The following is a 27,887-nucleotide window of genomic DNA, read 5'->3' as shown; positions in this document are numbered from 1 at the left end:
ACAAAAAAAAAACAGACTTTCAATCTTGAGGCAACATAAAGCCACACAGTGAAGGAATAGGCGTATTTTTTTTTCAAGGAAGCAGTTTTGACTGATTGTTGGACGGACTCGCCTTTCTTGTTGGGGAGTGCTGCGAACCGCTGCAAACACAAGCGGAGTGAGGCACCATTTTGGATTTATTTGTCACTTCCATCACAGCCTTTATTATCATACACGTTCACATTTCACCACCTCTTATGCATTTGCAATAAAAATGAACAATAATGAAGTGCTTCTCTCATGCTACAATGCATAGTCTTTGCTTTTTGTTTCTTTTAACCCCCAGTAATCGAGTGCCGGGCAACTTCCTGCACGTCTCACCATATAATTCCCCTTTTTTTTTTTTTTTTTGCCATCACACCGGTGGGTCGACTTGCCGGTCCCTTGTGCAGTAAACGTTACATACGCGTCATGCCATTCTATGAAATAGTTCTATTCTAATCGGAGCCGTGTCCGAAAAACATACAGTGAAAACGTGTGTGAAGAGCGCTTCCTGAGAAAGATGTGTGTGTTAAGTAGAAGAGAAACAAATTAGGCACATCGTTAGCCTACTAGCATAGTTCCCTGTGTCGTAGTCACGTTTTCAGAAAACAAGAAAAACTATAGAGCCAATTTTGGTTTCATCGTTTATGATGACTTTAAAATATAACATTTTTCACCAGGCCCGATGAGACTGCAAAGTATGGTGAGTTTCCGTGCATGTTTTAGAGTCTCAAAAATGCGATGATTCACGGAGAAAAAAAAAAGACAAGAAAAAAAAATGTCTAAAGAAACAATAGGGACCTCGCAGTAGTCACTGCTTGGCCCGAATAAAATATTTTTAGAGAGCCCATTGGTATTTTGTAACATTTTATTGGTAACTGTAAGTTAAAAATGACTCTGGGTATTATGCGATTAGGCTAACGAAATGAAGAAGTGGCTCTCCCAAATAAAAATGTTCTTTCATATGTTACATCCACATGATTTTTATCCAAAGCACAAATCATTTTTCACTGTTGTTTCACTGCTGTATTTTTCTTTGTTTCTCTTGAAAAGAAGTCATAGAATTTGAGGAGGAAAAAAAAAAAACAGCAAAATTATTTTGGTTTTGATTTCGAGATTTAATATAAATAAGTAAAAATCACTCATTTTGTGACTCTAAAAAAAAAAAATCACTGGTTTTATTATTATCTATGATTTACTTCCAATCTTTGCAAGTTTCAAAATAGATATCCACAACACACCCCAAAAAATTGTTTGCTTTTTGCAAGTAAAATTCTCACTAAAATTGCAGAGAAACAAAAAAAAAAAAAACATCTTGTGTTTCAGAGAAGAATTAAAAAATGTTTTATTTTATTTTAATCCAAAACCCAAAGATTTTTTTGTTTGTTTTTCAATTGTTTGTTTTGAGTAAAAGTCTCACAAAATTTAGAGAAAACAAAACCTTTGTTCCTGTGTTGTGGAGATGTAAAAAAAAAAAAAAAGCATTATGCGAAACAAATTGGGCTTTTTTGGGGGGAGTTCATTTTGCAAGTTTATACATTTTTATCTTTGATATGTGTTTTTTTTCAAATTCAAAACAGAAAATTCCAAATTTTCTTTTAAAATTTGCCGATTTGCCTTTTTTCAAATTTATATAAACATTTTGTCATTTAAAAAAAAAAAACCCAACAACTTCAAAAATTGGAGATAAATGACAAACGACAAGACTATGTTAATATTTTTTCTTTGTTCCACTTAAAAAAGTTACATGTTTGTCTTCAAATTTTTAATTAAATTTTTTTTTTTCCCCAAACACAAAATCTTGCTTCTCTCCAAATATTGTCAGTTTTGAAAAATTGTCATGCAAAACACAAATCCCCCAAATTGTGTGTTTTTCAGTTGTTTCTCTGCAAATTTTGTAAGCTTTTATTTTCTTTTTGTATGGAACTTTGGATCCCCCTTGTGATGACACAGCCTAATTACGTGTGAGAAGAGCGCTTCCTGAGAAAGATGTATGTGAGTTAAGACTTCAAATAAATCCTAACGAAAAAGAAGTGGTTCTCCCAAAGAACAAAACATCCCCCAAATTTTTTGTTGTTGTTGTGTGTGTGTGTGTGTGTGTGTGTTCATGTGTTGCACCCATCCACATCGTTCATTAAAAACTATTGCACGGTCCCCTGTTCCAAGAATTCCAGTCAGAGAAGAAGAATTGTGCTCATTTGTTGTGGGAAGCCCTTGTCTGAGGTCCTCGCGTGAGCATTTTAGAAAAAAGTCTTTTGGGGATTTTTTTTTTTCTTTTCCTTGTTTTTTTTAACAGGGTACAACGTCACAAAAAGTAGTCGTCTCGTCCGCCGACAGCAGCACCAGCAAAATTTGTGCTCAAAAAGTCAGGAAAAGGCAGGCGGGTAGAAGAAAGAAAAAAAAAAAAAAAAAAAAAGACGCTCTCACTGCGTCTTCTCGCGCGTCCACTTGATCATGGTCTCGGGCGAGCGGTAGAGGAAGATGAGCTTGGCGTACATGTCCTCCTCCAGGTCCAGCTCCCCCGTCTCGCGCACCAGGAAAATGTCAGTGCACAGTTTGAGGATGCGGTCCACGTTGGGCAGCTCCTCGAACATGATGGTGTGTGAAATGCCGCTGAAGAACTCGCGCACGAACTTGCCGATCACCAGCACCACCGACGCGTACAGGCCCATGATCCTGATGTGCGCACGCAAGGCGGGAAACAACGGCATCAGCAACATGCGCACAGTGATAAGTTCAACTGGCAACAGAAAGCATGTGAGTGACCTATCGACACATTTGGGCAGGTTTGTATTTCCAGTGCAGTAAAAAGCATTCGCTCTGTTTTGTGCTTGATTCTCTACATTTTGTTTTTTGTTGTTTTTTGTTGTTTAGTCTCCAGATTTTGTGATTTTTTTTCAGTCGTTGCCCTCCAAATGTTTAATTTTTGAATTTTGAACAAAGAATTAGGTTTTATTTTCTTTTTTGCACATTTTGACAGTTTTATATTCTTTTGGGAAAAATTGTTTATCGGTCTAAATTTACGTAAAATTTCAGATTTTATATATATAAAAAAAATATATATAGTTTTTGTTTTTTTTTCTATTACCTCCAATTTGTTTTTTAATCCAAAACATAGATTTTGGTTCTGTTCATAGAGCATCTAAATTTTTTTTTATTTCCTTTACAGACAAACATTTTTGTTGTGTTTCCATTGTTTCTCTTCAAATTTGCATTTGATTTGCATCCGAAACATGTTGTGGTTTTTCCTGAATACAAAAAACAAATCTTACCACATTTATTCTGCATTTCTGAGATTAAAAAAAATAATAATAATTTGGAGATGAAAAAAATGTGCTTCAGTTTTGGTAAAAAAAAAACAAAAAAAAAACCCGAATATCTTGTACATTTTGGAGTGAAAAAACAAAATGACATCGGAGATAAAAAAAACTATAAATATTGAGAGCTATTGCCGTGCGTTAACGCTCTTAATGTATGTCAGAGGTCGTACCCGTAACCGGCCAGGAAGCCCAGGCTGGGTGGGCTGACTTGGTCGCTGAAGACGTAAAGCTCCAGGCAGGCATCGTGGTTCTGACTCTTTGGGATTGGGCCGCGTTCCGTTTGGTTGACGATCCACCACTCCTGCACCTGATGCTCGGCCGTCTTCACTTGCCGCAAGCTCACACTGATGTTCAACATCTTCTTGTCTGATATCGAATCACAACACGGACAACGACGCCACTCATCTACTCGGCCCTTAACTTCAACACCAGTGTCAGGACAGGAAGTGGAGGTGTGATTGGTGTACGAAATAAAACCTTTATACAGCTGCTCGACGGGCTTGGCGTCCGAGTCGCTGGGCGCTCTGATGTAGCGCGGGAAGATGTTTCTGAGCGTCCTGCGTGCAGAAAAGACAACGTGAAGGGGTATCAGCCCCCCCCCCCCCCGCGCTCGAGCTCGAGCTCGGCGGCCGCTCCACTCACACGTGCGACTCGTTGTCGTTTCCCTTGAGCAGCAGCACGAGCTCCTTCTTGGTGTCGTTGGCCAGATTGGTGACCCGTTTGCCGGACGCCGTCTCGGCCTTGGCTCCCAAGCTTAGGTTGCGCTGCACGGACCAGGACACGGTGATGGGGAAGTCCTCGTCGTCCCTGTCCAGCATCTCGATGAGGGTCTTCCTGCTCGGGGGGCTGATGGTCCAAAGCGAGTTGGAGCTGCCCTTCAGCTCTGCCATCACCAGGTCGCCCGACATGTAGCCCCCCAGCCACTCCAGCGCCTCCTGGTGGTCACACAGACGCAATGTCAGTTTGCGAACGTAAGACCGGCAGGGACGCCCCAACACCGGCCCACGGACTCGGATTCGCAATCCTAATTAACGTGCTAATGAGCTTAGTTTAGCTAGTTGACTCAAACGCACCAAATATGTGCCTAAAATGTGGCCATCAAAATTGTTTGGGAAGCTCAAAGCCAGCATTAAAAGGACAATTATTTGTGGGTTTGTTTTTTTTGACAAATTTGTGCAGGCTTCTCATAACAACAAAAGAAGCTTATTTGGCACAATAGTGAGTTGTATATTTCATTATTTCTTTTTATTTTTCTCCATACCGGTTCATCAAAATGTCTTTGTGAAATAGAGAAAGTTTTGTTGTCGTAAAGAAAAAGAAAAAAAAACGAAGTTTTTCTGTTCTTTGCCTGTGAGTAATCTTTTTTTTTGTTTGTTTTTAGTTTATTTCTCCCCAAATTTGATTTTTTGTAAATTTAATCTCAAATAAGAAGAAATAATAATTAGTTTTTTTTAGTTGTTTCCCTCCAAATTTTGAGAATTATTTTTTTTTTCTGTGCATTTTTACTGAAACATAAAAACATTTTTTGTTGTTGTTCGGGGATTTTTTTTTCTCCCAAAAATCAGAAATACCCACAAAAATATTTTTGCCGTTTTCTTCTCTCTCCAAATTTTCTAAGTTTTATATATATTTGATCCTAAACAAAGAACAGTTGTGCCTCTCCAAATCTATTCTTATTTAAAAATCTGAGCTTTTAATCAATTGCTTTCCAAATTTGTTGGTTTAGTTTTACATGTATAATTATTTTTGTTGTTTTTCAGTTGTTTCTCTTTTCATCCGGAAAGTAAAAAAAAAAAAAGAGATTGAACTCAATATATTTCCAAAATGGGTGAGCTTGTAATTTTTATTTCAATTTCCAAGTTTTTGATTAAAAAATAAATAAACAAAAATAACTTTTTGGGGCATTTTTTTTTTTTTTTTTTAATCCAAAAGACACATTTTGTTGTTGTTTCCCTCCATTTGATTTCTTCACAAGTTTTTTCTTCCTCCCTTTCATCCTGACCACAAGTTGACAAGCCCTTTTGTGTTTGGTGTAGTTTTTGTGTAATGTTAGGGAAATTTGTGAGCTCAATGCTCGTGGAGACATTTTGTTCTTGGCGCCGTACTCACCTCGTCATCATTATACAATTTGACGAAATCGGTAAAGCTTTTATCCGAGACTTCCTGCAGTTGTTTCTGCTGAGCGCTCATGGTGAAGATGGGCTGCCAGGGACCCAAAGGCAAACGTCATGACCGGTTTGCCACTTTGTTTTTTTGTTTGTTTTTCCTTCCCATCTCACCTGGAAGCCAGCCAGCGTGATCTCGAAGGAGACGTCCAGAGGCGGATTGACCACGCCGGCCACGGACTTGACGAGCGACATGAAGAGCAGCGGGAACCACACGATGCAGATGAGCAGCATCACGATCATGCCGCCCATGCCGTACTTCACCACCTTCTTCTTCTTCTGGCCTCGCGGCTGAGGATACCTCTGGATGGGTGGAAAGAGAGCTGCTTGTTGTTTCTTTTCTCTCCGATTTGCTTTCGGTCTTTCAGCAATGAAACCGCATTCTTTTCTTTTGCGACTGCGGTTTGTTCACAGTTATGTCTCTTAAAGTGAAAAAGTCAATGCAAACTCTTTTTTTTTTCAAGAATATGTTCTATGCAAGCCCACTAGTTGAAACAAGGCATTGTGGTAAATATTGCGTTTGTAGAATAAGTGTTAATGCACTCGTTTCTAGCCATCTCCGGGGGCGGCCATTTTGTCATTTCTGTCGACTGAAAATGACATCACAACTGCTCGCGACGACCAATCACGGCTCGGATTCAGAAAACAGGTCAGCCGTGATTGGCCGTCGTGGGCAGTTGTGATGTCATTTTCAGTCGACAGAAATGACAAAATGGCCGCCCCCAGAGATGGCTAAAAACTAGTTCAGTTTGCTGTTTATCTTATATTCCACAAATTCAAAATGAATCAGAATGTCGTGTTTCAACTAGTGGGCCTGCTGGGAACATATTCTTGAAAAAAATATCTTTGGATTGACTTTTGCGTTAACTTCTTTTAAACTCAATAGCAGACGGCATAGGTGCTATTTTGTTTGTCGTTCACCACCAAAACCACGTCAAACATATTAAAGTTGTTGTCTTTTATTAGTGCTGTCTGTTCTCTGTCATCTATCTGACTCCCCGCTCTCAAATCCGGTATCAGAATGTTTTTTTTTTTTTTTTAATTTTCACCTCCGACCCCTCCCAAAACAATTTCAACTTTCATTTGAGCAGGTATCGTTCCTGTCGTCATCCAGCTCTTACTGTTTATGTTTTTCTCCGCAAACGGCCGAATTGATTTCAAGCAAACACTTGGTCCTCTCATTTCTCGCTCGGCCGCACTCGCAAAATGCCACACGTTGATTTTTTTTTTTTCCGCCACCTTCTCCGACTCTCGCCAGCATTTGAGGATGAAGATGTGAGCGTAGATGTCCTCCACACAAATCCAGCTGGACAGAGAGAGCGATGTGTCGGTCCACACCCAGTCCATGACGGCACGCAGCTCAGTTAGGAATGGAACCATACGGAACCTGCAAACAACACTGGCCTGTTTATTTTGGGTTGTTTTTTTTCGGGGGGGGGGGGGGGGGGGTGCTTTTGTATGTGACTTCCTGACCCTTGAAAAAGGAAGAGGTTGACGTAATTGTAGCTCTTGGTGAGGAAGTTCCCCAACACGCGGGTGGGATAGCCGCAGCGGATCTGATAGGCCGACAACCCGAAGTAGATGCACTTGACAAAATACCACATCTGAGCCACGTTGTTCTTGTTGAAACGCCTTGGCGGAGGTAAGAAAGGACACAAAATAAACACGTGACATTCGAGACGGTAAGCGGGCACGCTCTTACTTCTCGGTGACTCCCGGGAGGATGAAGAACATCCAGAAGTGGATGCCGAAGACCAGGAAGACCTGGAAGATGACCTTGCCCATGACGGACTTGCGCAGGTAAAGGGCCCGGTCCACCACCATGGTCCCAAACTGGATGAGGACCATCACCAAGAAAGGTCCGGGGACCTGATCCTCCGACAGCGACGACGTGATGTCCGCCGCCGAGTGTTTCTACAAGGCAACAGACAGACTTTAGGGTGGGAATGTAAGATTTCCAATGCTACCCCAATTTCTGGGGTGAGCTTTGTGATGGTACCGCCCGCCGCCGCCGCCTGAAGGTGTCAGTGTTAAGGCGCCACCTACACCAAAAGCCCAGAAGCCAAAGACAATGATGATGAAGTCGACGGTGTCGGCGAGGAACATCAGCACGTAGACGTCGGTCACGGCGCTGTACTCGGGATGGATGAGGTCGTAGAAGAACTGGCGCATGGGCACGTAGACCTCCATGAACCTCAAACGCAAACACTTTGATCAAACAAAATCGGGAGAAGCGGAAGGAGAACGCCTTCAAGTTTTGGAGACCGCTTGATAAGGACAAGGCGTTGTACTTCTTGACGGTGAAGGCTCTGGCCTTGAAGAGCTGCTCCCTCAGCTTCTCGGCGATCATCCGCTTCCTGCTCTTCTGACGCACGCTGGCTTCGCTGCCGTCCTTGTGGCTGCTGCTGCGGGAGGCGACACTTCCTGCGGAGACCATCGAGTCAGGAACAAGGCTTCGAATAGAAAGCCAAGCGCCCCCCCCAAAAAATTAAATAAAATAAAAGAAATCAAGATGGTGTCACCCCGCTTGGCTCTGGCAGACGAGGGCAAGGATCTGTGTGAGATGTGCGAGCCGCCGCCCGAGCTGGTGCGCCGCTGGTAGGTGGGCTGCTGCGGCTGCTGCAGCTGCACGTGGCCCGAGTCCACCGAGGTGCCGAAGTTGATGGAGCGCAAGGTGTTGGCGGAGCCCCGCCGGCCCCGCGCCCCCGACGAGGCGTTGGCGGTGGCGACGGAGGCGGGTTCCGACTCCCGCTCGCTCTCATCTCTGCGGCTCCCCTCATCCTCCGACTCGCTCTGACGCGACGCCGCCCTCTTCTCCTTGGGGTTGTCCTCGTCCCACAGGCCGTGGCACTGCGACGGCACGCGGTCCCGTTCAACACCAAAATCAAGAAAATCAAGAAAAGCAGAAAAGCCGTCGTGCTAGCCTAGCTTCTAACGAAAAGAGTGGTCATGTTAGCTGGGTAAAGCGAACCGCATATAAAGCGCAAGTGGTCATGCTAGGTGGCTAAAACGAACACAGACTTGGCATGTAAAAGTTCAACGCGACATCAATGTGGAAGGGAATAGTTGTAGTTGTACGAAAGATCACCGTAAAAGAGGAGATGTGTTGTAGTTATTCATGTAAGATGGCTCGAGCTAGCGGTGTAAAATAGCGATGAGCTGCGATCGTGTTGGCTGGCTAAAGCTAACGCCAACTATGAATCGCCGTTGTTCTTTCAAATAGAGGTGGGCTGTGGTTGTACTAGCCACCTAAAGCTAAAGCTAACTGCATAAGAGGTACTCCGCAGTCATTTTAGCTGGGAAAAGCTAGCTGTGTATATAAAATATGCTGTAGTCATGTTCACAGGATAAAGCTAATGCTAAAAGCGCATGGCCCAATAATAACCGTGTACGTTAAAAAAAAAAAAAAGTTGGAAGTCAAATTTATATGAAAGGCACTTGCTGTGATTACACCGACCAGCTAAAGCAAACTCTGTAAAATAGAAGTACGCTGTAATCACGCTAGCTGGCTAAAGCTAATCGTATATGTAAATTGGAGGTGTGTTGTGGTCACGTTAGCTGGTCGAAGCTAACGCAAATGGCGAACGGCGACAAGTGCATAGTGGTGCCTCGTATCTCAAGGCAGCATTGCACTGTACATAAAACAGAGTAGTCATGTTAGCTGTTTGTAAAATAGCGGTGAGCCGTGGTCATGCTAACTGGCTTTTACCTTGAGAATGGACCTGTGGAAGAAGAGCGCCAGGAGTTGGACCAGGTCGTAGTGGACGTAGCCGTCCTTTTTCTCCACACCGATGATGTTGGGCGGGTGGTACGGGTTGTCCTTCTGAAACTTGTCCTGGTTGAAGGGAAAGAAGCCGAACTGGAAGAAGTACTTGATGACGATGGTGACCTGACAAGCAGAGAGACATTGTGGCTAAATCGAAATAAAATTCGGATTTGAAAAATAATTCCAATGTGGGATTCTACTTCGACTGGAATAATGTTATTCCAAGAATATCTAGAAAACACCGGTTGGTGACAGCGTTACATGCGGTCAAAGGACAAGCGTTTTTGCTTTATTTGGTACCTCGGTGTAGACGATTGCGGTCATCCAGTAGCGCTTGCTGGGCCGCGGCACCGACAGCATGGCCCACAGGAAAATGGTGACGGGCAGCACCAGCGTGGCAAAGTTGGCCGACACCATGTGGTTGATGATGATGACCAGGAAGCAAACCATCTCAGAGTGCGCCACTAGCATGTTGTACAAGGCGTAGCACAGCTGCAGAATCAGCGGCTGGCCCTGGTAGAACTTCTCTGACTGGTCCAGCTCCTCGTCATAGAACATCCTGGCGAGAGACGGAGCAAAAGTGCTTAAGTGAGTTCCTCTGGGTACTGCGCTAGGTCCATTGCTATTGCTACAGTTGTGTATTGAGCACGTGCTGTCGAAGTCAAATAGTTTAAAGCTCATCCAGGACCGTTTGAAAAATCACTTTAAACTGGTCCAGGTTACTTAAAAACCGTTTTACGTTTGTACAGGTAATTCAAAAGCCAAATTCAAGCACACCCAGTTGATGTAGTTCATTTTAAAATGAGTTTAAAGCTTAACCATTTCAGTCGAAAAACACTTGAAACCTGGTCCAGTTTAATTTAAAACTACTTTAAAGCACGCCCAGGTCAATTTAAAACCTATTTTAAACTCATATAGTTTAAAAGCACCTTTAAAAGATGGATGCGAAGAGAAAAAAAAAAAAAAAGACTAGAAAAAGACTTTAAATTCATCCAGGTCACTTAAAAAAAAATAAGGTTAAAGATTGTCCCCGCCATTAAATTAAAAAAAAAGTTCAAAATTCTTCCGGGCCAGTTAAAACGCAGATTAAATCGATTCCTGTTCAATTAAAAAAAAAAAAAAAAGTTTTACAAATCCAGGTAATATTAAAAGTAATTGAAATCTTGTCCGTGTTACATTAAAGGCAGTTGAAAGGTTTATGGTTTTGTGTCTTACTTGTTGAGCAGCAGCTCACTGGCAGTCAGCTCGGTGGTCATGGAAGGCAGCATGATGTCGGACCTGCTGTCCGAACGGCTGTCCGAGGTGACGAGCGCGCGCCGCCGCCGTCTCCTGTCCACGTCGCTGTCGTCGTCGTCGTCGTCGCTCATCTCCAGCCGGTCAAAGCTGACCGCCTTGCTGTAGCTGGGCGGCACGTCGCCGTCCGACGTCTTTGAGGCGTCCGTGTCATTGGTGCACAAGAGGTCCCCCGTGGCGCCCCCGCCATTCGGAGAGTCCCGCCCACATCCTCCTCCTCCGTCCTCGCTCTCACTCATGGTGTCCTCCTGGGGCCGATTCGAGGGCCCTTCATCTTGGTTGAAAGAGCCCCAGATGACGCTCCTCTCCTCGGGTTCTACTTCCCGTCCGTCATCGCAGGGAGCACTCCCGTCCTCGTGTCCTACTTCCCGCCCCTCTTGCTCTTCCTGCTCGTCTTCCTCGGCCTCCTGCGGGTCCGCCCGGGATCCGCCCGTGTCCTCAGGCTCCTCCGGGTCTTGGGACTTGTGAGGAAGCCGTCGCCCTTCCTCCCGATGGTCCCGCTCATCCTCCACTTCTTCTTCTATGGTTTCCGCGGTGCCCTGTCTGGAAGACGCATCTCGTGAGATTTGACAAGGCTGCAATATCACATCGATTTTAAAGTAAAAGGCAGACAGTGCTCACAGATGACAATGGGGCAGCCATGGAATCGGATTATTTAAGTGTGCCAAGGAAAGATGAGCTAGTTCCTTCAACAAGTTGTTGAGATGTGGGGAAATAGGCCAAAGAATAAAAAAAAAATTAAATTAAAGCATTTTCAAACCAGTTTCAAGCTCTTCCAGATTACTTTGAAATAATCTTAAATCATTTGTAGATTCATTTTCGAAACACCTTAAATCTGGTCCAGATCATACTTAAAGCTGGTCCAGTTCATTTTTAAACCACTTAATGGTTTAAAACTCATCCAGTTACTTTTTAAACATGTTTTAAAGCTTCTCCAGATAGTGTCAAAGCCAGTTTAAAGCTTGTCACTCTCATTTTGAAAACTGCTTTAAAACCGGTCCTGTTCATTTGAAACCATTTTCTCAAGTTAATTTGTAAGATTGAAAGCTTTACCGGATCATTTTGCAAACAGTTTAACGTTTGCAAAGTTTAAATAATTCAAATAACTCGGCTATGATTTCCTGGATGTAATTTTAATAACAGTTCCAACATTTGTCGAATGTATTTTTAAAACCAGTTGAAACCTCAGCCAGTTCATTTGGAAAACCAATTTAAAGCTTTCCCGGATCATTTTGAAACCAGTTGAACGTGGTGCAGATGATTTTAGAACCTCCAACAAGCTAATGCGATTCATTGAAAGTTCAACCAGTTCAACGGAAGAAAACACTTTGATTCTTGTCCAATTCGTTTCAAAATCACTTCAAAGCTCGAGCAGTTCAATTTAAAAGTTTCTCCTTGGCACAAAAAAAAAAAAAAAATATGATGAAATGAAGCACATGCTCATGCCAAGATGGATGGATGCTGAAGTGTGTGTTGTGTCCGAGGCTGGTTGCACCTGGACACGAAGCTGCTACCGCTGTCCACGGACGAGTTGGACATGTCCAGGCTGTACATCTTGCGCAGTTTGGGCCGCGCCCGCTCGCTGGTTTTGGGGATGCACTCGGGCATCCCGTCCAGGTCCTCCAGCGTGGACTGACGGGAAAAGAGCGTGGTGGCCTCGGTGTAGGCGCTGACATGCGGCGACGGAGGTGGAACAAGCGGCATGAGATGGAGTTTTAGTGCTGAGTGATATGACCTCGAAATGATATCACAACATTTTGACGTTCCCTTTTTTTCCACAGCCAGTCCCGACGCCGTACTCTGCCCACAATAGACGACATGTTCTCAAAGCGTCGCCCCGTCCGTCTAATGCCCGCTTCAAATTGGGGGCTCACGTGGGTGAGTACGAGCCCAAGAATTTGTCCAAAATGGCTGCCGAAACCCACCTTAATGTCACGTTGGACCGGGCGAGGCAAATGTTTCTATTGGCTTGTTCTTGGAGCCCTAATGGCAAAGTAATGAGTGCGTGAGGTTTTTCATGGCAAATCCTCCACCTCTGACATCATGCTATATCCTCCATTTGCTGCTGTAAACAAAAACACTTGGCAGTTGAGCGTCACCTACCTGCTTTTATTCTAGCCAGACTACAGTAGGTCACGATGCAGGCTTTGGAATGAGCCCCAAATGTCTGCTTTAAATCAAAATGGCCGACATCCTGTTTGATTTTGGGCTTGGTTCTAAAAGCGGATGTCAACGCAAACATATTTTTTTCAAGAATATGTTCTCTGCAAACCCACTAGTTGAAACACGGCATTCGGATTAATTTTGCGTTTGGGGAATAAGTGTTAATCCACTCGTTTTTAGCCATCTCTGGGGGCGGCCATTTTGTCTTCTGTCGACTGTAAATGACATCACAACTGCTCACAACGACCAATCACGTCTGACCTGTTTTCTGACTTTGAGCAGTGATTGGTATTAAATATTATAAAAATATTTAAGAAAATTTTGTCTGGTACTTGGCACTAGAGAAAAATTAGGTGAGTATGTTTTTCATAGCAAGTCCTGGAAATAATCATCAAACGTTAAAGCTGTGCTTCACCCAAATTAGACAATGTCAGGGAAAAACCTGACGTCACTCATCCCTCTAGGATATTTTGTACCGAGTGATGCTCAAATTCCCACGCAGGGTCTCTGGAATTCATCCACAATAGATCCTTCGACCCAAAACGGCTAACTTTACTGTTGAGTTTTGACTAAGGGTCCTTGAAAATTTTACGTGCGCCCAATTTTGAGTCGATTGGGGCCACCTTTTCTTACGTGTCTTTCGTCTAGCGCTTGGGCCATAAAAAACAAAAACGAGATGAGCGCGGCTGAATCGAATGAATTGATCTTGAACCAAAATTTGCACGTACCTTGATATGCTGTCCCTGGAGGCTGTGGAGGCCTGGCTCTCCATCGGGTAGCCTCTCCGCCGCCGCCGGACCCTCGTGGAGCCCCCCGCCGACTCATCCTCACTGAGCAGGTCGACGCTGGCCTGCCTCGACATGTTGAGCCGCATGGCCTTCTGGTAGTACACGTGAATGCTCTCCCTGGACGGCACGTTGCCCTGGTCAAAGTTGAGATGTGGCACGGGGGAGGGGGGGTTGGGGGAAAGCGGGATTACCGAGCGACGAGATTTGCTCACCCGCAATCGAGTAAATGATGCCCGAGAGCAGCACACGCTGCTTTCGCACTGTACAGGACTCCGAGCGTATAGCACACGATGCGCAAGCACCGTACGGGGTGCTTCAGCGCGGTGCAGGATTCCAGACTACAATATAGGATGCGCCACTCAAGTATGGGATGTCAGTAGGGGTGGGAAGGAGAATCGTTTTTCGATGCATGCGTATTAAAAAGATTCTGAATCGATTCATGGATATTAATAATCGATGTAGAAAGTTTGACAAGAAATTTTTTAAAAAAAAATACAAGCAAGCGCAAGCAATTACCTGCGTGTGTACGTCGGACGTCTGTGCTAGGCTAAGCTAATACGTGGACAAGATGGCGGAACAATAAACCTCATACGGGCGGAGCGAAGTCAAAGGGTGATTTATAAATCTTTGCTCTTCCTTGTTTTTTTTTTTTTTTTTTTTTTTTTAAAGGTACCAGTGTTTTACACGCACTATAAAATGCAAGCCAATGTAGTGATGCATCGAACTCGCAATCAAATCGAATCAAAGGCCCCTGAATCGGAATCGGATGGAATGGTGAGGTACCCATCATTACGTGCCAAGATGGCGGACCAAGAAACCTCATACGGGCGGAGCGAAGTCAGGGTGAAATATATATCTTAGCTCTTCCTTGTTTTTTTAAATTTTTATTTTTTTTAAAGGTACCAGTGTTTTACACGCACTACAAAATGAAGGCCAATGTAGTGATGCATCGAACTCGCAATCCAATCGAATCAAAGGCCCCTGAATCGGAATCGGATGGAATGGTGAGGTACCCATCGATTCCCACCACTAGATGTCAGCAGAGTACAGCAGAGAACGCTTGAGCGCAGTATTTTACCTTCTTGACCTCCCTGGTCAGCATGCAGCGCTCAATGCGCAGCACGGTGGAGATGTCGATGTACTCCCGGCACACTTCGTTCATCCAGCGGGTGAAGCTGTCCACGGTGGTCTGCAGCAGCACCCACGTGAACTTGACGATGTTGAACACGCGCTTGAAGATGTTGTCTGCGCACGCTTCAACCAGTTAGGCGAAGATCAGAGAGAGGGGGAGGAGGAAAAGAAAGAGGGGAAGCCAACCTGGACCCGAGTTATCATCTTGTTCTTGGCTGTCGGACGGATCGTCCACCTCGATGCCCACGTGAGCTTCTGCAGCACACAAAAGGGACTCGTGAAGGAATTGCAAAGCCCGTCCACTTCGTTGGGTCGTCCGGTTGGATCTTTTCCGGCGTTCACCTTCAAACCCAGTTCAGACCTCATGCAGCTCATTTTAATACCCGTTTAAACACTCCCCAGGATCCTTTTAAAAGCAGTCCAAAGTCCAACCTGAACATTTTAAAACCAGTTCAAAAGCTCATCAGGTTCATTTGACTCCCAGTTCAAAACTTGTCCAGTCTATTTTTTAAACCAGTATAAAGATAATACAATTCACATACTGTATAAACCAATTCTAAATATGTCCGGTTCTTTTTTTAAAGCATTCAATTCATAATCAACACATTTAAAGGTTGTCCTGTTCTTTTTAATACTGGTTTAACTCTTGTCCAGTTCATTTTAAAAGCACCTTGAAGGTCCTCCAGTCCATCTTAAACCCGTACAGAGTTCGGCCAGTTATTTTTGAATACAGTTTAAAGCTTGTTCAAGGCAGTTTAAAAACCAATTTCAAGCTTGTCCTGTTCATTTTGTTAAAAACCCGTCGAGTCATTTTTCAAACCTGTTCACTTTAAAAAACAGTGTAAAGCTGGTCCAGTTCCCTTGAAACCAAATTCAAGTTCGCCAATGTCCTTTGGAAGCCAGTTCAAAGCCCGTCGAGTTGATTTTAGTGCAACTTTAACTTTTGTCCAGTTCAAATTCAAATCCAGTGCAGAACTCGTCGACAGTTGAAAGATCTTTTAAAACCAGATCAAAGTTCATCGGCTTCACAATAAAAACAGTTTGAAATTTGTCACATTCCTTTTAAAACCCGTTTTAAATCCTGTCCGGCTCTCTGGTACAAATATTTTACAGCTTCCCCCTGTTCCGTTTTGCCCCCACTTACCCTGCTTTTTGCCCTTCTTGCGTCTGCCTCCCTTGGTGTATTTCTTCCAGAACTTGCGTTTCTCCTTTGCTCTTGCCTTCAGGGCTGCTTTGGGTTCTTTAATCCACGTGTGGTACAAGAACTGCCGTTTAACCCAAGACGCGTGATGATGAGGACAAAGGAAGCAAACGTCTGAGTGCGCAGCGCCACGAGCGATCGGCCAACAAGAGTGCGCGGGCGACATGCACCCAAAAGGTTACAGCACTGACGCTGCCGATCCGTGCCGCTTACCAATCAAGCCACACAGCAACCACGCCGACAACAATCACGACAAGCACAAGGTCACAACTGCTGTCGCAATCACGACTTCATATCCGCTTCGTGGCGGTCATGCACAAACGGGGAGACAGCCGGCTCTTTACCTTTCCCGCCTTCACTACGTACTGAAGCACGGTTTTAGGAAGCTTTATGACCGACTTAGGCAAAGCCAGAACGGCCGACACAAACTTCCCGATAGCTCGCTGCAGGTGTGGGATGACACAGGTGGACGGGTTTACGTTGGGATAGGGATGAAAGGTGGACACGGGGTGGACACGGGACGCAGGTTGAGGGGAGGAGAGGTCAGGGCACACGTGGCGAGACCAAAACGGGCGGAGAAAGAACAGAGATGGAGAAGACACAGGTGGGTAAGGTGGAAGTCACCGGTGGGGAGAAACAACAAGCAAGCAAGCAAAGGTGGAGGGAAAACATTGGGCGAGGGAGACGCAGGTGGTCAAAGACACGGATGGGAGCAGGGCAACAGATTGGAAACATGCAGGGGGGGGGGAGAGGGCAAGGGAAAGCACACAGGCGGATAGAACGAGAGGAGAGAGGGAACACAGGTGGTAGAAGAAGAGAGGAAGAGGAGGACACGGTTGGAGAAGACAGGTGGGGGGAAGACACGGGTGGGACGGACGCAGGCGGAGAGGACGCATGGGGAGAGGATACAGGTAAGCGGAGTGTAAATAGGAAAAGGTGGAGCGCACATAAATGGAGAGGGATGACAAAAGGTGGAGAGAAGACACAGGTGGAGAGGGTTAGTCGCGAATCATGTATCAGGGTTAGCGTTAAAGAATATGTCGGGTTGTAGACGTTATTTGTAAACGTTATTTGCAAGTCAATTGAATATCGCGTAGAAAGCACCTGGAAGGCGGACCTCCGGGGAGGCTCCTCGTCTTTCAAGTCGTCCTCCTCCTCCTCTTCCTCGCTGTCCGTTTCAAACAAGTAATACTCGCCGCTTCTAACCACTGGCGGGGACAGCACAAGGTTTACTTTGCGGGCGCACAAAACAACGACGGCATCCCAAAGGAAGGGAAAGACACGGGATCGAACATGACGAGCACAAAGCGCTGATGTGATGTGCGTTTGTCATTTGAGTCGACAGCAGAGTTTAAAGCGACAAGGCTGACTTGTGTCCTTGAACAGAAGTGCGGTTGAATGGCTGGGCGGGAGGTGAAAGGGGGGGTGGGGGGCGGGGGATGCTGGGGTGGGAGCGGTGGGTGGGGCTGCAATAGCCGACATGATCCATCGCCAAACAGGTAACCAGCCTTTTAAGAACAACAACAACCAAAAAAAAAAGTGAAACCTGGAACCTTCATAACAGACCTGGAACAGAATTTGTTACTTTCTTGTTTTGCCCACACGCCGCTTCACCAATGAAGGACGCAGGAATCACTTTGGACGTTTATTGGTAAGCGTGTTAACTAAAAAAAAAAACCCCCAAAAAAACCATCAAAACCTAAACTGACACAATAAACCTGCCATGTTTTTTTTTGTTTTTTTTGAATGTACACAAAGTACATTGAATTTCTCCACTGAACATTTGATGTGACAGATAATAATGTTCCACAAATGTCCTATAGGTGGCACAACTGCAAAATAGGATTATTACGCCTTTTTAGCAGGCTGGACCAAATAGTAATCGCTTATAGGCCGGTCCGCCTATCATTTTAAACGTTAGCGTTTCCGTCGACCAACTTGGACCAACTGCGACCACCCGTTCCCCGTCTTACGTTTATCACCTACAAAATGGGCGGATAGTTGGACCGGTCCGTCACATAGGCGGAATGCCCAGCTCTGGAAATCAGGAGACTATTTTTCTGTAAGCGTGTTAATTAACTAACCAAATGGTGGAAATCAAAACATGACCTTATGTGTTAAAAACCAATCCCCCTTGTTTATTTTTTATTTTTTTGGGACACATCACATTAAGTTCCTCCACTGAATTTGTGATGTACCAGTTCCACTAAAGTGCTGTAGGCCATCACTACAAAGTGACGCAGAAATCAGCCAGTTTTTTATTTTTTATTTTTTTTATTTTTTATTGTTGACTATGTTAACTAACTAACTAACCAAACGGCCGTCGGAACAACTCAACTGGAATTACAAAAGTCAAGATTTAACAGCTGGTGACGCCCGTTGGTTTTGAACATGTCTGCGGGCAAAGAATGAAGCCTTTTGAGGCGGAGAGGACTTCATGTCTTTGCGTGAAAACACTGTGAAAAGTGAGCGATTCCCCACCGCGGGCTCTCCAAGGCATTCGAAACAAAAGCACAACCTCCGGCCGTTAGTCCTTTTCTCCTTTGCCTCTTTATTCTCGTGTCTATTTAAGGCGACGTGGCCGCACTACCAACGCGCGTAGTAGATCTTCTAAAATGCCTCTTGAGCGACAGTCAAGCAGCGTCCTTAAATAGAGACAGAAAAGGACTAAATAAGACCAGAGGACGACGGCCGGTGCCTTCGGAGCCCTCGGACGGAGTGGGAATCCTCGGCGGCGTTCTGGTCGAGGACACAAGGGCCAATGGCAGCGAAGGAATGAGCAAAAGAGGGGGAGGGGTCAACCTACTGGAAGCATGGTCAACCCACGGCCTCCACCAGTGCTTTTTTTTGGTCTTGGCTTTGGCTCGCTGCGCTCCTAAAATTTAACAAATGACATCAGTGCAACACGACACAAAGTAAAGGATCAAAGGAAGAGTGGCTACGTTAGCTTAGCATCATCAACACGGGCACGGAGCCGGGCCTTCGCCATACCCTCGTCCTCCTCGTCGGGAGGGGGCGGGGCAAGCGCCGGTCCTTCCACAGACTGCTGCACCAAGCTCAGCATCCTCTCCTTGCCACGCTTGAACTTCTGCTGCCGCACCTTAATGCGCTCCATCCTGTGCAGAAGGACACGCGGGAGGGTGAGCGCCGCTCGTACATGGACTTTATGCAGCTTGATACACTCCCTATACTTCATTATTTTCAATCAGGGTCCTAACAGGATGTTAGAATCCACAAGTAATTGGGTTAGTGCAGTGTGATGTTTCAATGTCACTTAAAGTCAGGGAATATTCGGCGTCTAAGAAGAAAATTGTACTTTTGGGACGTGCCCTAAGGGCTCACCATTTTTTTTCCCAGCGCATGTATATTGGTGAAACCCTACACTATGTATAAGGTAAGTACAATACTTATTTTGGGTGTCCTGAACATGGTGACGGGATCGAGTCAAAATACAAAAAATATATATATATAAACATTAAATATATAAAAAAGATATAGCTAAAAACAGAAAAAATAACGAAAAAAATAACAAATACAATAATTAACAATAAAAATAATAGTTTATCTAGAAAACCAAATAAAATAAAATAAAAATAAACACAATTGAAAGAAACAAAAATACAATCAAAAAAGTTTAAAATATGAAAGCATAATAAACTTAAACAAAATGTGATTTTTTTTTAAATACCATAAAAAAACCAAACCAATATAAAGGTGTATTGTATTGTATTACACAAATAAAAATAGAATAAAACAAAACAAAAACGAAACAAAATAAATTAAATGAAACGATAAACTTAAAGTAAAATGAAAAATTTTAATAAAAACAAATAGATAAAATAAACAATACCATCAAACAAAATACAAAAACAGAAATACAACAACAGAGTAAGTAAGAATAAAAATTAAAAAAATGACACAATCAAATTATAATGGATGAAAAAACAAAATAAAATGTGTGAAATAAGAAACCACAGACAAAACAAGACAACAAAAACGGAATAAAACCCCAAAAATGAAATAAAACAAAAACAGAAGACAACGAACTCAAATGAACACGTCTTACTGTCGTTTCAGCTGCTCCACAGATTTACGCTCCTCCTCGAGACGCGCCCGCACCGCCTTCACGATGGTGGCCTGGAAAAGCTCCGCCCCCCTGGAACACAGTACACGCAACGGCAGTGAGAACGCCATCCGGCTCTCGGACCGGTACGGGGCGGACGCCGCGCGAACCTGGAGGCGAGGATCTGCGATGCCCTGATGTCGGCCACCACGTGCAGGAAGTAGTAGCTCATGAAGACACGCCGCTGCAGCAGCAGGAAGGCGAAGCAGATGCTGTCCCAGATGATGCCCGCCTCGTCATTGGGCAGCTCGCACCGCTGGTCCACATCTGCTCGGAGCGTATGCGTCAATGGGACAATGTTGCGTGCGTGCGTGTGTGCGTGCGTGCGTGCGAGAGAGTGTCTTACTGAGATGTTCCTGGTTGGTGTTGATATTGTATTCCTTGATGGTGCACGCCAGACTGAAGAGCTGGATGAGCCAACACTTGTTGGGGATCAGAGAGTTGATGTAGCCACAAGCCAGGATCTGGAAACAACGGGGATGTGTAATCGGATGAATTCATTCTTAACAATTTGGGCTGTACAGACAATAGGAATTCTTCTTTGAAAAACACATTCCAATCTGACGACGTGTGCAGTAGATGACATTAGAAGAAGTTTTAAATTTAAAAAACAAACATGACCTTTAATATCTTATATAAAATATTGTACTTATATTTGATTACAAAAATATGATTTCATGCATGTTTGTGAATAATTTAATTTCAATATTATTTTGACGAGAAAGGCGATTTATTTTTGTTATGTCAATTGTGTATGTATATATAAATATAACATTAACATTTGTATGGAACAAATATATTCTTTTGTAATTTATTTAGATACAATTTGACTCCATTTTCCATTGATATAATCAACATCTTATTTTTATTCATTATTTGTAATCATTTTTGTTTATAAGGCTTTTTTTTTTCTTTCATTCTTGATTTTATTTTTTTCATACACCCTTGTAACATGTCATGAAAAATGAGGATGGCATAATAAAAAACTGCATGTCATCCTCATTTTTCACAAGTTACAAGGACGTATGAAAAAAATAAATAAAATCAAGAATTATTTAAAAAAAAAAAAAAAAAAAAAAAAAGGGAAGGTAATTGTGTCCCAGTGAGAGAGGAAATGCTGCCATGAGCTGCTTCCTGTTGTTGAACAAAGTGCACCCACTCACAGACAAAATGTTCTTCATGGTGATAACAAAGATGTTGTAGGCAATGAGGAAGTCCCAGTAGTGGAGAATTTTCTTGATGGGCTTGAGCAGGAGCTCGCCGCCGAAGAGCAGGAAGTAGAAGCACGCCACCAGGTAGCCCATGCAGAACACGCTGATGCGCGTGGTTCCCGTGATGAAGATAATTGTCAGCACGAACCAGAACAGGTAGCTGAACATGATCACCTTCAGCATGTCCAAGTACGACCTGCAGGGAACAGTTGAGCGAGAATGAGTTACTGCTGCTGCTGCTGCTGCTGCTTTAGCGCCAACTAGAAACACCACTTGGATCACATACCATGCAAAATGAATAGGACTTCCCTGTTTTCGTATGGGGGGAGGGGTAAGTGATCATTTGAGAGGAGTGGGGGAGATTAAGAGGCGAGCTGCAGTATTTTGGACCAACTGGAGACATTTGAGGGAGGGCTGGCTGACTCCAAATTACCGTGCAATCCAGGTGAGATGGGACGAAGGCATGGATTGCTCTTTCAAAGTGCTGCTGCGTAGGTGAAAAAAGCCGAAGGGACGTAAACTACCGCACTGATTTGCCCATCCAATTTTAAAATCACTCTCCAACTTTGAGGCAGTTGGTTTCATGGAGTGTGCCAAAGTCAACAGGGAGGGCTCTACAAGGGCAACTGGGACCGAAAACAATCACTTACATTTTGTTTGTTATCGTTATTTTTCATTATTTTATTCAAATAAAATAACATAGAATAAAACCAACTTCAAAAAGAAATGAAAGTAAATGAAATAAACACTGTTCATGTTTTGAATTGTTGCGCATGAATTTCTTTGAGTCGCTTTGATCCTCTGGACGTCAAACTTGAAAGGCAAAGTGCACCCCCCCGCCGCCCTTTTTGTCGTATGACGCAGGGCACGTCTACATATCAGCGAAATGCAACCGCACACACGGCAGCTTCCATTACACGTGATGGATGCGGTGAAAACATAGGAAGCAGCGTTCATTTGACGACCTGTTTGGGATGATCAATCGCCGCCTTGATGGGTGAAAATACCTTTTCCGTACTTGAAAGCTATTTATTGAGTTAGAGCGCAAGGGGGAAAAGTGCCTAAGTAGCGCAGTGACCAACAGAGTGTTTTTGCAGATTATGGATTTCTAACCCCACCCCCACCCGGGATTCGTAATTTGATCCTGGAGGGGGAAACGGCGATGGAATAAGTGCAGAGTGTCCGTGGCGCGCTCTCGACCTCGCCGCGAGGTCTTGTTGATGGACGCAGAGTGCGTTAATAAAAGATGTGTCCACTTTGTGCGGCAAAACACTGCAATATGAAGCACGTGCGATCAATGGCTGCGGACGACTGAGGATGTCTAACAGGCGAGTTACCGGCCCGTACCTCAAAAGGCTCCCCCTGCTTCGCGTGACCTCAACAATCCATACGCCCGAAAATTATTGAAATTCTAAGCGGACGCGACAAGTGGCTGCAAGAAAGTCAGAACGGCTCATTCGGCCTTCCCCGAGTCACGGCGCGCCTCGCTAGCGGCGGCTCGCAAAGCGAGGCAGCCGACGGCGTACCTGCAGTGGATAAAATCGGGGACGGGGTTGTGTACGCTGAAGGACGACGCATCCAGGTCCCTGCAGATCTCCACGTTGTCTCCGGCCATGATGCGCACGGCCGCCTTGTTCTCGTCGTCAAACACTTGCCTCTGCATGGAGGCGCACAGCAGCAGCATGAAGTCGTCTGGAGAAAAGAGGCTCACGCTCGCCTTAACCGGCCTGTAAATGTGGCGGAGGGGGGGGAGGGGGAGTGCCGGGACGTACAGATGAGGAAGGACGGGTTGGGCCTGGAGAGGAAATCGGGAACGTAGAGCCACTTGACCACGTTGGAGTCGGTCGTGGAGCTCGGGAATCTCCAGGGATAGTCTGAAAATTGGAAACATGCAAATGTATCGACGCACACTGAGGTTCAGCTTTTGCCATTTCGATTACTACTGGTATTGATATTGGAGTTTGAAAAAATATATATTTAGATGGAAATATGTTTTATCTTAAATATTTCTAAATGTATTACTTTATATACTGTATTATACTAAATTAATTAGAAACAACTTAGATGAGACATCGTATTGGATACACGCTTGACAAAATTTTTTAAAGGCAAAATATTGTTAGATTTGCTAGAATTTATATATGTATTATCAAGTATGTTGTTTATTATTATACTTACTAATATTACATTTTATACATAGTTCTATACGATGTATTATTCCACACATTTTATTATAGCGACTTGACAGAAAATATTTCACAAATACTTTTTATTAGTTCTGTTCAAATTTAAATGTACACGTTATCTAATATCTCGTATATTTCACAAAATTAGGTACAGATTTTGAAATGACGTGACAGAAAACATTAGCCAAATGTGCAACATTTATTATGTTGTAAATGATTATGCTTTACTCATTATACTAATGATTTTAGCTATTCATATTTCGATATCCTCATGAACAGGTAATTTTGATAAGATTTGACAAATACACTTTCTATAAAATTTTAAATATTCTAAATAATATACAATGGACCCCACTATTCGCAGGGAAGAGGGTCTGGGAATGCCCGCGAATAGCAAAAATTTATTCATTGAAATGCATCAGTGAAAAAAATATTATACCGGTAGATATTTTTTAAACCGCAAAACACTCTTATTTTTTTATTTTATTCATTTAGTTATTTATTTTTTAAATCGCTGCTTCATTTTCCACGATAAAAAAAATGGGGGTTCATTACCTCCAACCCCCCACCACTCCTGAAAAAAAACAACCTGAAAATATATTGCACATTTGTATTAAATTTATTTTATATATTATGTTTTATTATAGCATTGCATTGGATGAAATATAACGGGTATAAAATATTCTACTCCATTATCACTCTTAATAATTAATAATAACAATAATAAAATAATAATTTAATCAAAACAATAATTAAATACAAACAAATGAGCATTCTTTCAAATAAATCTGCATATTTAATTCTTTTCTTGACATTCTTGATGTTTCCAAAAAAATGTCAAAACGGAAAGGAAAAGTTGGCAGAAGTCAATAAACGGCAGCGACGGCATTTGCAAACCTTTACAGGCCGCGGGTGGGATCCCGATGCAGACGAAGTACTGGAAGGTGAGCATACAGGCCAGGAAGCAGCAGTATTTGGGCCAGATCTCGGCCATGGCCTTCCTGCGGCGCCGGTACATGACGGTGATGAGGGCGAAGGCGTGCAGCATGGCGTAGAAGTCCATACGCTGGCCGATCACGTTCACGCCCAGCAGCAGGCAAGTCTGCGGAGGGACGCAAAGCGGGAGGTCCTCGTTTGTTCGCCGCGGCAACGTGTTAGCGGGACGTCAAGTGGAAACGCAAAGCCACCTCTAGCCCGAACTTGTAGAAGAAGTAGTTGATGAAGTATTTGATGAAGCTCACGATGCCCGCATCCAGGTGCTGGCGTGTCACGTCGTGGAAGATGATGCGGGCGGCGGGAGGCGACAGCTTGTTCCTCAGGCGGAAGTACAGCTGGTGGCGGTAGATGGTCACCTCGAACGCCAGCACGGCCAGGATCAGGAGGTTGTGCTGCACGTGCGCATGCACACACAAAACACCAGTTTAGCCCCATCGTCATTTAGATCTATTTTTTTTTATGTTTTGGTTTATTTATATTCACAATTTTATTTTATTTATTTGATTGTATTTTTGGTATTTTATTTAATAATTTGTATTTTTGTTAGAAATCTACCATATTCCAATTTTATGTACTGTATATATTTGCACATTTTTTTGAAATATTTTTTTGAAATATTTTCAACGCCTGTTTTTTAATGGAAAATGCTTATTGTGCACAATAACCCTCCAGGGGGTGCGCCTCGAAAGTAGAAACTGCCGTGCATGTGCTTGGACCGATTGTGGTCTCCGCTCACCCTGATGTAGCCCAGCAGGTCGTCAGTCTTTTGAAGGCCCACCCAGTTGGCAGGATCCACCAGACCGCTGTAGAGCAGAGAGCCCCGCATCTCCTTCTCCTGCTCGGTGGTGTAGGCCGCCGGCTATCACAGGGAACACACACAGGTTTCGTTCAACGCTTGCTTGCGGCATTGATTCTTATCATTACGACAACGATTTCTCACCATGGTGCAGTTTTTAGAGTAGGTAAGTGGCTTGATGGACTTGAGCTGGTACAACATCTTGCACACGATGATGACGCACGTCCAGACGCTGCACACCTTGGACACCAGGGGGCGATACTGGCTGTAGGGCAGCGCAAAGGCCCACGACGCCAGGAACACGTAGTTGAGCAACGACACCTGCCCGGCGGGCAAAATGTTAGCGTGGCAACTGCGAGCATGTTCGCAAGTCTAATTTGAAATTGTACCTGACCACAGGTCAAGATGTAAAATCGATGTTGATCAGTCTTAGCGCTCTCTGTGGCTATATGTTAGCATACAAACTGCTGGCATTTGAGCAATTTCAACGTAGTAGTAGCTCACTACAAGGGCATAGAATACGTTTCGATGTACATCAGCGCAATCTGTACTCGGGTTGCCATCTTGATGTATGGTATGTTAGCATGTTAGCATTCGACTCTAGGTGCAATGATCAATTAATTAACAACTAATCAATGATCAGATAAATGCTAATTATTTTTGCTAACAATTAATCGTTTAAATATCCATCCCTTTTTAAATGTATAATTGTCCAAATGCTTGGAATTTGTTGTGCTCCATGAAAGCAGACTGATTATCTTTGCGTTGAATAAATTTTTTTTTTTTAAAGTTTGCTTTTACTTGTTATCAACATGTTTGCCTATTTCTCCACATGTTACGGACCAAACCGATAACTCAATTGCAATGAATTTGTTTGTGCATTTTCCACACCATCAATTTGTTTGACAAAAAGGACGGAAATCAAAACATTTTGTTTTTCTATCCGACTCAACGACAGTATAATCGATTATTAAAATAAAAGTCACTTGTAGCCTTACATTATACCTATGACAGAAGGCTTTAGCACTACAAAGCACCACAGAGGCACAAAATGCTCCAAAATGAGCGTTATGGGTTCAAACAAGGTTGTTAGTGTACTTTCACGTTACCTCTCGGATGGAGACCAGTACAATGTAGCAGGAGACAATCTTGATGATGTGGATCTCCAGCAGCCACCAGATGAACAGCTGCAGTTTATGGAAGTACTCGAGGAACTTGAGGAAGAGCACCGTCAGCCGGTCCACCACCAGGTGCCATTTACTCTTCAGGTCTGGAAACAATAGCAACGGTTTTATACAAACAATGTTTTTTTTATTTATTTTTTAATTTATATTCCACAAATGCAAAATTAATCAGAATGCCGTGTTTCAACCAGTGGGCCTGCTGGGAACATATTCTTGAAAAAAATATGTTAGGGGTTGACTTCCGCTTTAAGTCAACGTGAGAATGTGCGGACGAGCAGATTTGACAGGGGACGGACACATTTAGGCTTCTCCACCGAGAGTGTGGATCTGGCAGGAAGGTACATAAATGACAGACTTAAGTGTAAGGGCCAAAACGTGGTTGCGTGGCTTTTTTTTTACTTAAGCAGATGCCACATAGTATGCACACACGCGTCATTCTGGCTCTTTCACTACCTTTGAAAGTGAAAATAAGTGTGCGACTTGGTTGGTCCATCCTTTCTGTGTCACCGTGTGTACCCACAAGCTACAAAAAAGGTGGAAAAAAAAATCCTACAAGACGCAATTATCTGCCCTTGTTTTTCAAAGTGTGCTTCGGGTGTGAAAACTTCGCAGCCCGGTTCCACCATTGAGGCATTCACCGTGCACACAAGTATAGTCCTGCTTCTTTTTTTTTTTTACCTCCGAAAGTGAAAAATTGACAGTGGTTGGTCCCCAAATCTGTGTTTGTACCTATCAGGGAGACCAAGGAGCTAGAACAAAAAGGCCTCCCTGCTTCAACTAAACAATAAGGCTGCAATAATAAGGTTCCCTTAAAGTAAAGTGTCAACTGTCTGGTGAATAGTAGAAATGAAAATCCATCAATAGGGAAGCGCTTTTTTTTTTTTTTTTACAACAAAAACCCATAAAAGCTCCTTTGCTGGGGTACTGACTATATTATTATTAATTATTATATTGCATTGAATATACACTCAGCATCTTTGCTTGCAGGAAAAACAAAAAAAAAAAAAGTAACAGACTGAAGTGAGTGCTTGAGCTATGCACGGTGTCAGAACTGAAAACGCCACATAAATCTGGCCCAGACTAAAAAATGCGCACTGGACGGACCGCCGCCGCTTTTGGGAGCGGTGATTAACGGGTGCACTTTGGTCTGTGGGAGTCACAAACGTGTTCTAAACTGCAGCATCGTGTATTTCAAATGAATAAATTATGTAGAAGTTGTTGCCCTGCAGATGTCACCCTTCCAGAAACGTAACGGAGCTGGAACGATGCCTGGCGGGACTCACCCCTCCTATGTTATGTTTAGAGCAACTTGGACCGGGATGCTATTAAGTATCATAAGCCCCTACGAGCAGCCTGTTTCAACTGGAAGTTTCCCACCTTGTTCAGGGTTGCTGTTCTGTACAAACAACACGACATGAAAATATCCCAACTTTTCCGGTACAATCAGAAGTGTGACTGCCGGAAAGTTGATTACTACACCACATACGGTACCATACTGTAAGTGCAACTGTCAAAGTTGGGACTTTTCCACCTCTTTCTAGGT

General features: G+C 43.7%; 1 protein-coding gene across 2 annotated transcripts in view; it reads right to left on the bottom strand.

The window, feature by feature from the left end:
• Positions 1-158: 158 nt before the first annotated feature.
• Positions 159-27,887, bottom strand: part of piezo2b (piezo-type mechanosensitive ion channel component 2b) — a 62,228-nt gene continuing 34,499 nt past the window's right edge. Inside the window, exons 19-53 of one of the 2 annotated variants that reach the window (XM_086043025.1) lie at positions 26,270-26,430; positions 25,305-25,481; positions 25,101-25,223; positions 24,556-24,756; positions 24,266-24,470; positions 22,955-23,056; positions 22,709-22,874; positions 21,135-21,378; positions 20,318-20,435; positions 20,082-20,238; positions 19,915-20,004; positions 18,840-18,964; positions 18,655-18,723; positions 16,953-17,056; positions 16,193-16,291; positions 15,792-15,912; positions 14,834-14,902; positions 14,595-14,761; positions 13,457-13,650; positions 12,061-12,234; positions 10,488-11,108; positions 9,573-9,831; positions 9,216-9,395; positions 8,029-8,356; positions 7,798-7,930; positions 7,553-7,700; positions 7,209-7,420; positions 6,980-7,138; positions 6,746-6,893; positions 5,621-5,809; positions 5,451-5,543; positions 3,984-4,276; positions 3,819-3,898; positions 3,512-3,707; positions 159-2,697 (exon numbers count right to left, since the gene is read on the bottom strand). In XM_086043025.1, coding sequence (XP_085899151.1) covers positions 2,445-2,697; positions 3,512-3,707; positions 3,819-3,898; positions 3,984-4,276; positions 5,451-5,543; positions 5,621-5,809; positions 6,746-6,893; positions 6,980-7,138; positions 7,209-7,420; positions 7,553-7,700; positions 7,798-7,930; positions 8,029-8,356; positions 9,216-9,395; positions 9,573-9,831; positions 10,488-11,108; positions 12,061-12,234; positions 13,457-13,650; positions 14,595-14,761; positions 14,834-14,902; positions 15,792-15,912; positions 16,193-16,291; positions 16,953-17,056; positions 18,655-18,723; positions 18,840-18,964; positions 19,915-20,004; positions 20,082-20,238; positions 20,318-20,435; positions 21,135-21,378; positions 22,709-22,874; positions 22,955-23,056; positions 24,266-24,470; positions 24,556-24,756; positions 25,101-25,223; positions 25,305-25,481; positions 26,270-26,430 — 6,158 coding nt within the window. In that variant the 3' untranslated portion in view covers positions 159-2,444. The remainder of the gene's footprint in view (positions 2,698-3,511; positions 3,708-3,818; positions 3,899-3,983; positions 4,277-5,450; positions 5,544-5,620; positions 5,810-6,745; positions 6,894-6,979; positions 7,139-7,208; positions 7,421-7,552; positions 7,701-7,797; positions 7,931-8,028; positions 8,357-9,215; positions 9,396-9,572; positions 9,832-10,487; positions 11,109-12,060; positions 12,235-13,456; positions 13,651-14,594; positions 14,762-14,833; positions 14,903-15,791; positions 15,913-16,192; positions 16,292-16,952; positions 17,057-18,654; positions 18,724-18,839; positions 18,965-19,914; positions 20,005-20,081; positions 20,239-20,317; positions 20,436-21,134; positions 21,379-22,708; positions 22,875-22,954; positions 23,057-24,265; positions 24,471-24,555; positions 24,757-25,100; positions 25,224-25,304; positions 25,482-26,269; positions 26,431-27,887) is intronic. The other variant, XM_086043026.1, reaches the window with a different exon arrangement.

Source organism: Filicampus tigris, chromosome 10 (genome assembly GCF_054856515.1).
Source record: "Filicampus tigris isolate MCC_2025a chromosome 10, RoL_Ftig_1.0, whole genome shotgun sequence".
Lineage (NCBI taxonomy): Eukaryota > Metazoa > Chordata > Actinopteri > Syngnathiformes > Syngnathidae > Filicampus > Filicampus tigris.
Note: the sequence above shows the minus strand (reverse complement) of the source record. Positions and strands in the feature narration are given on the sequence as shown.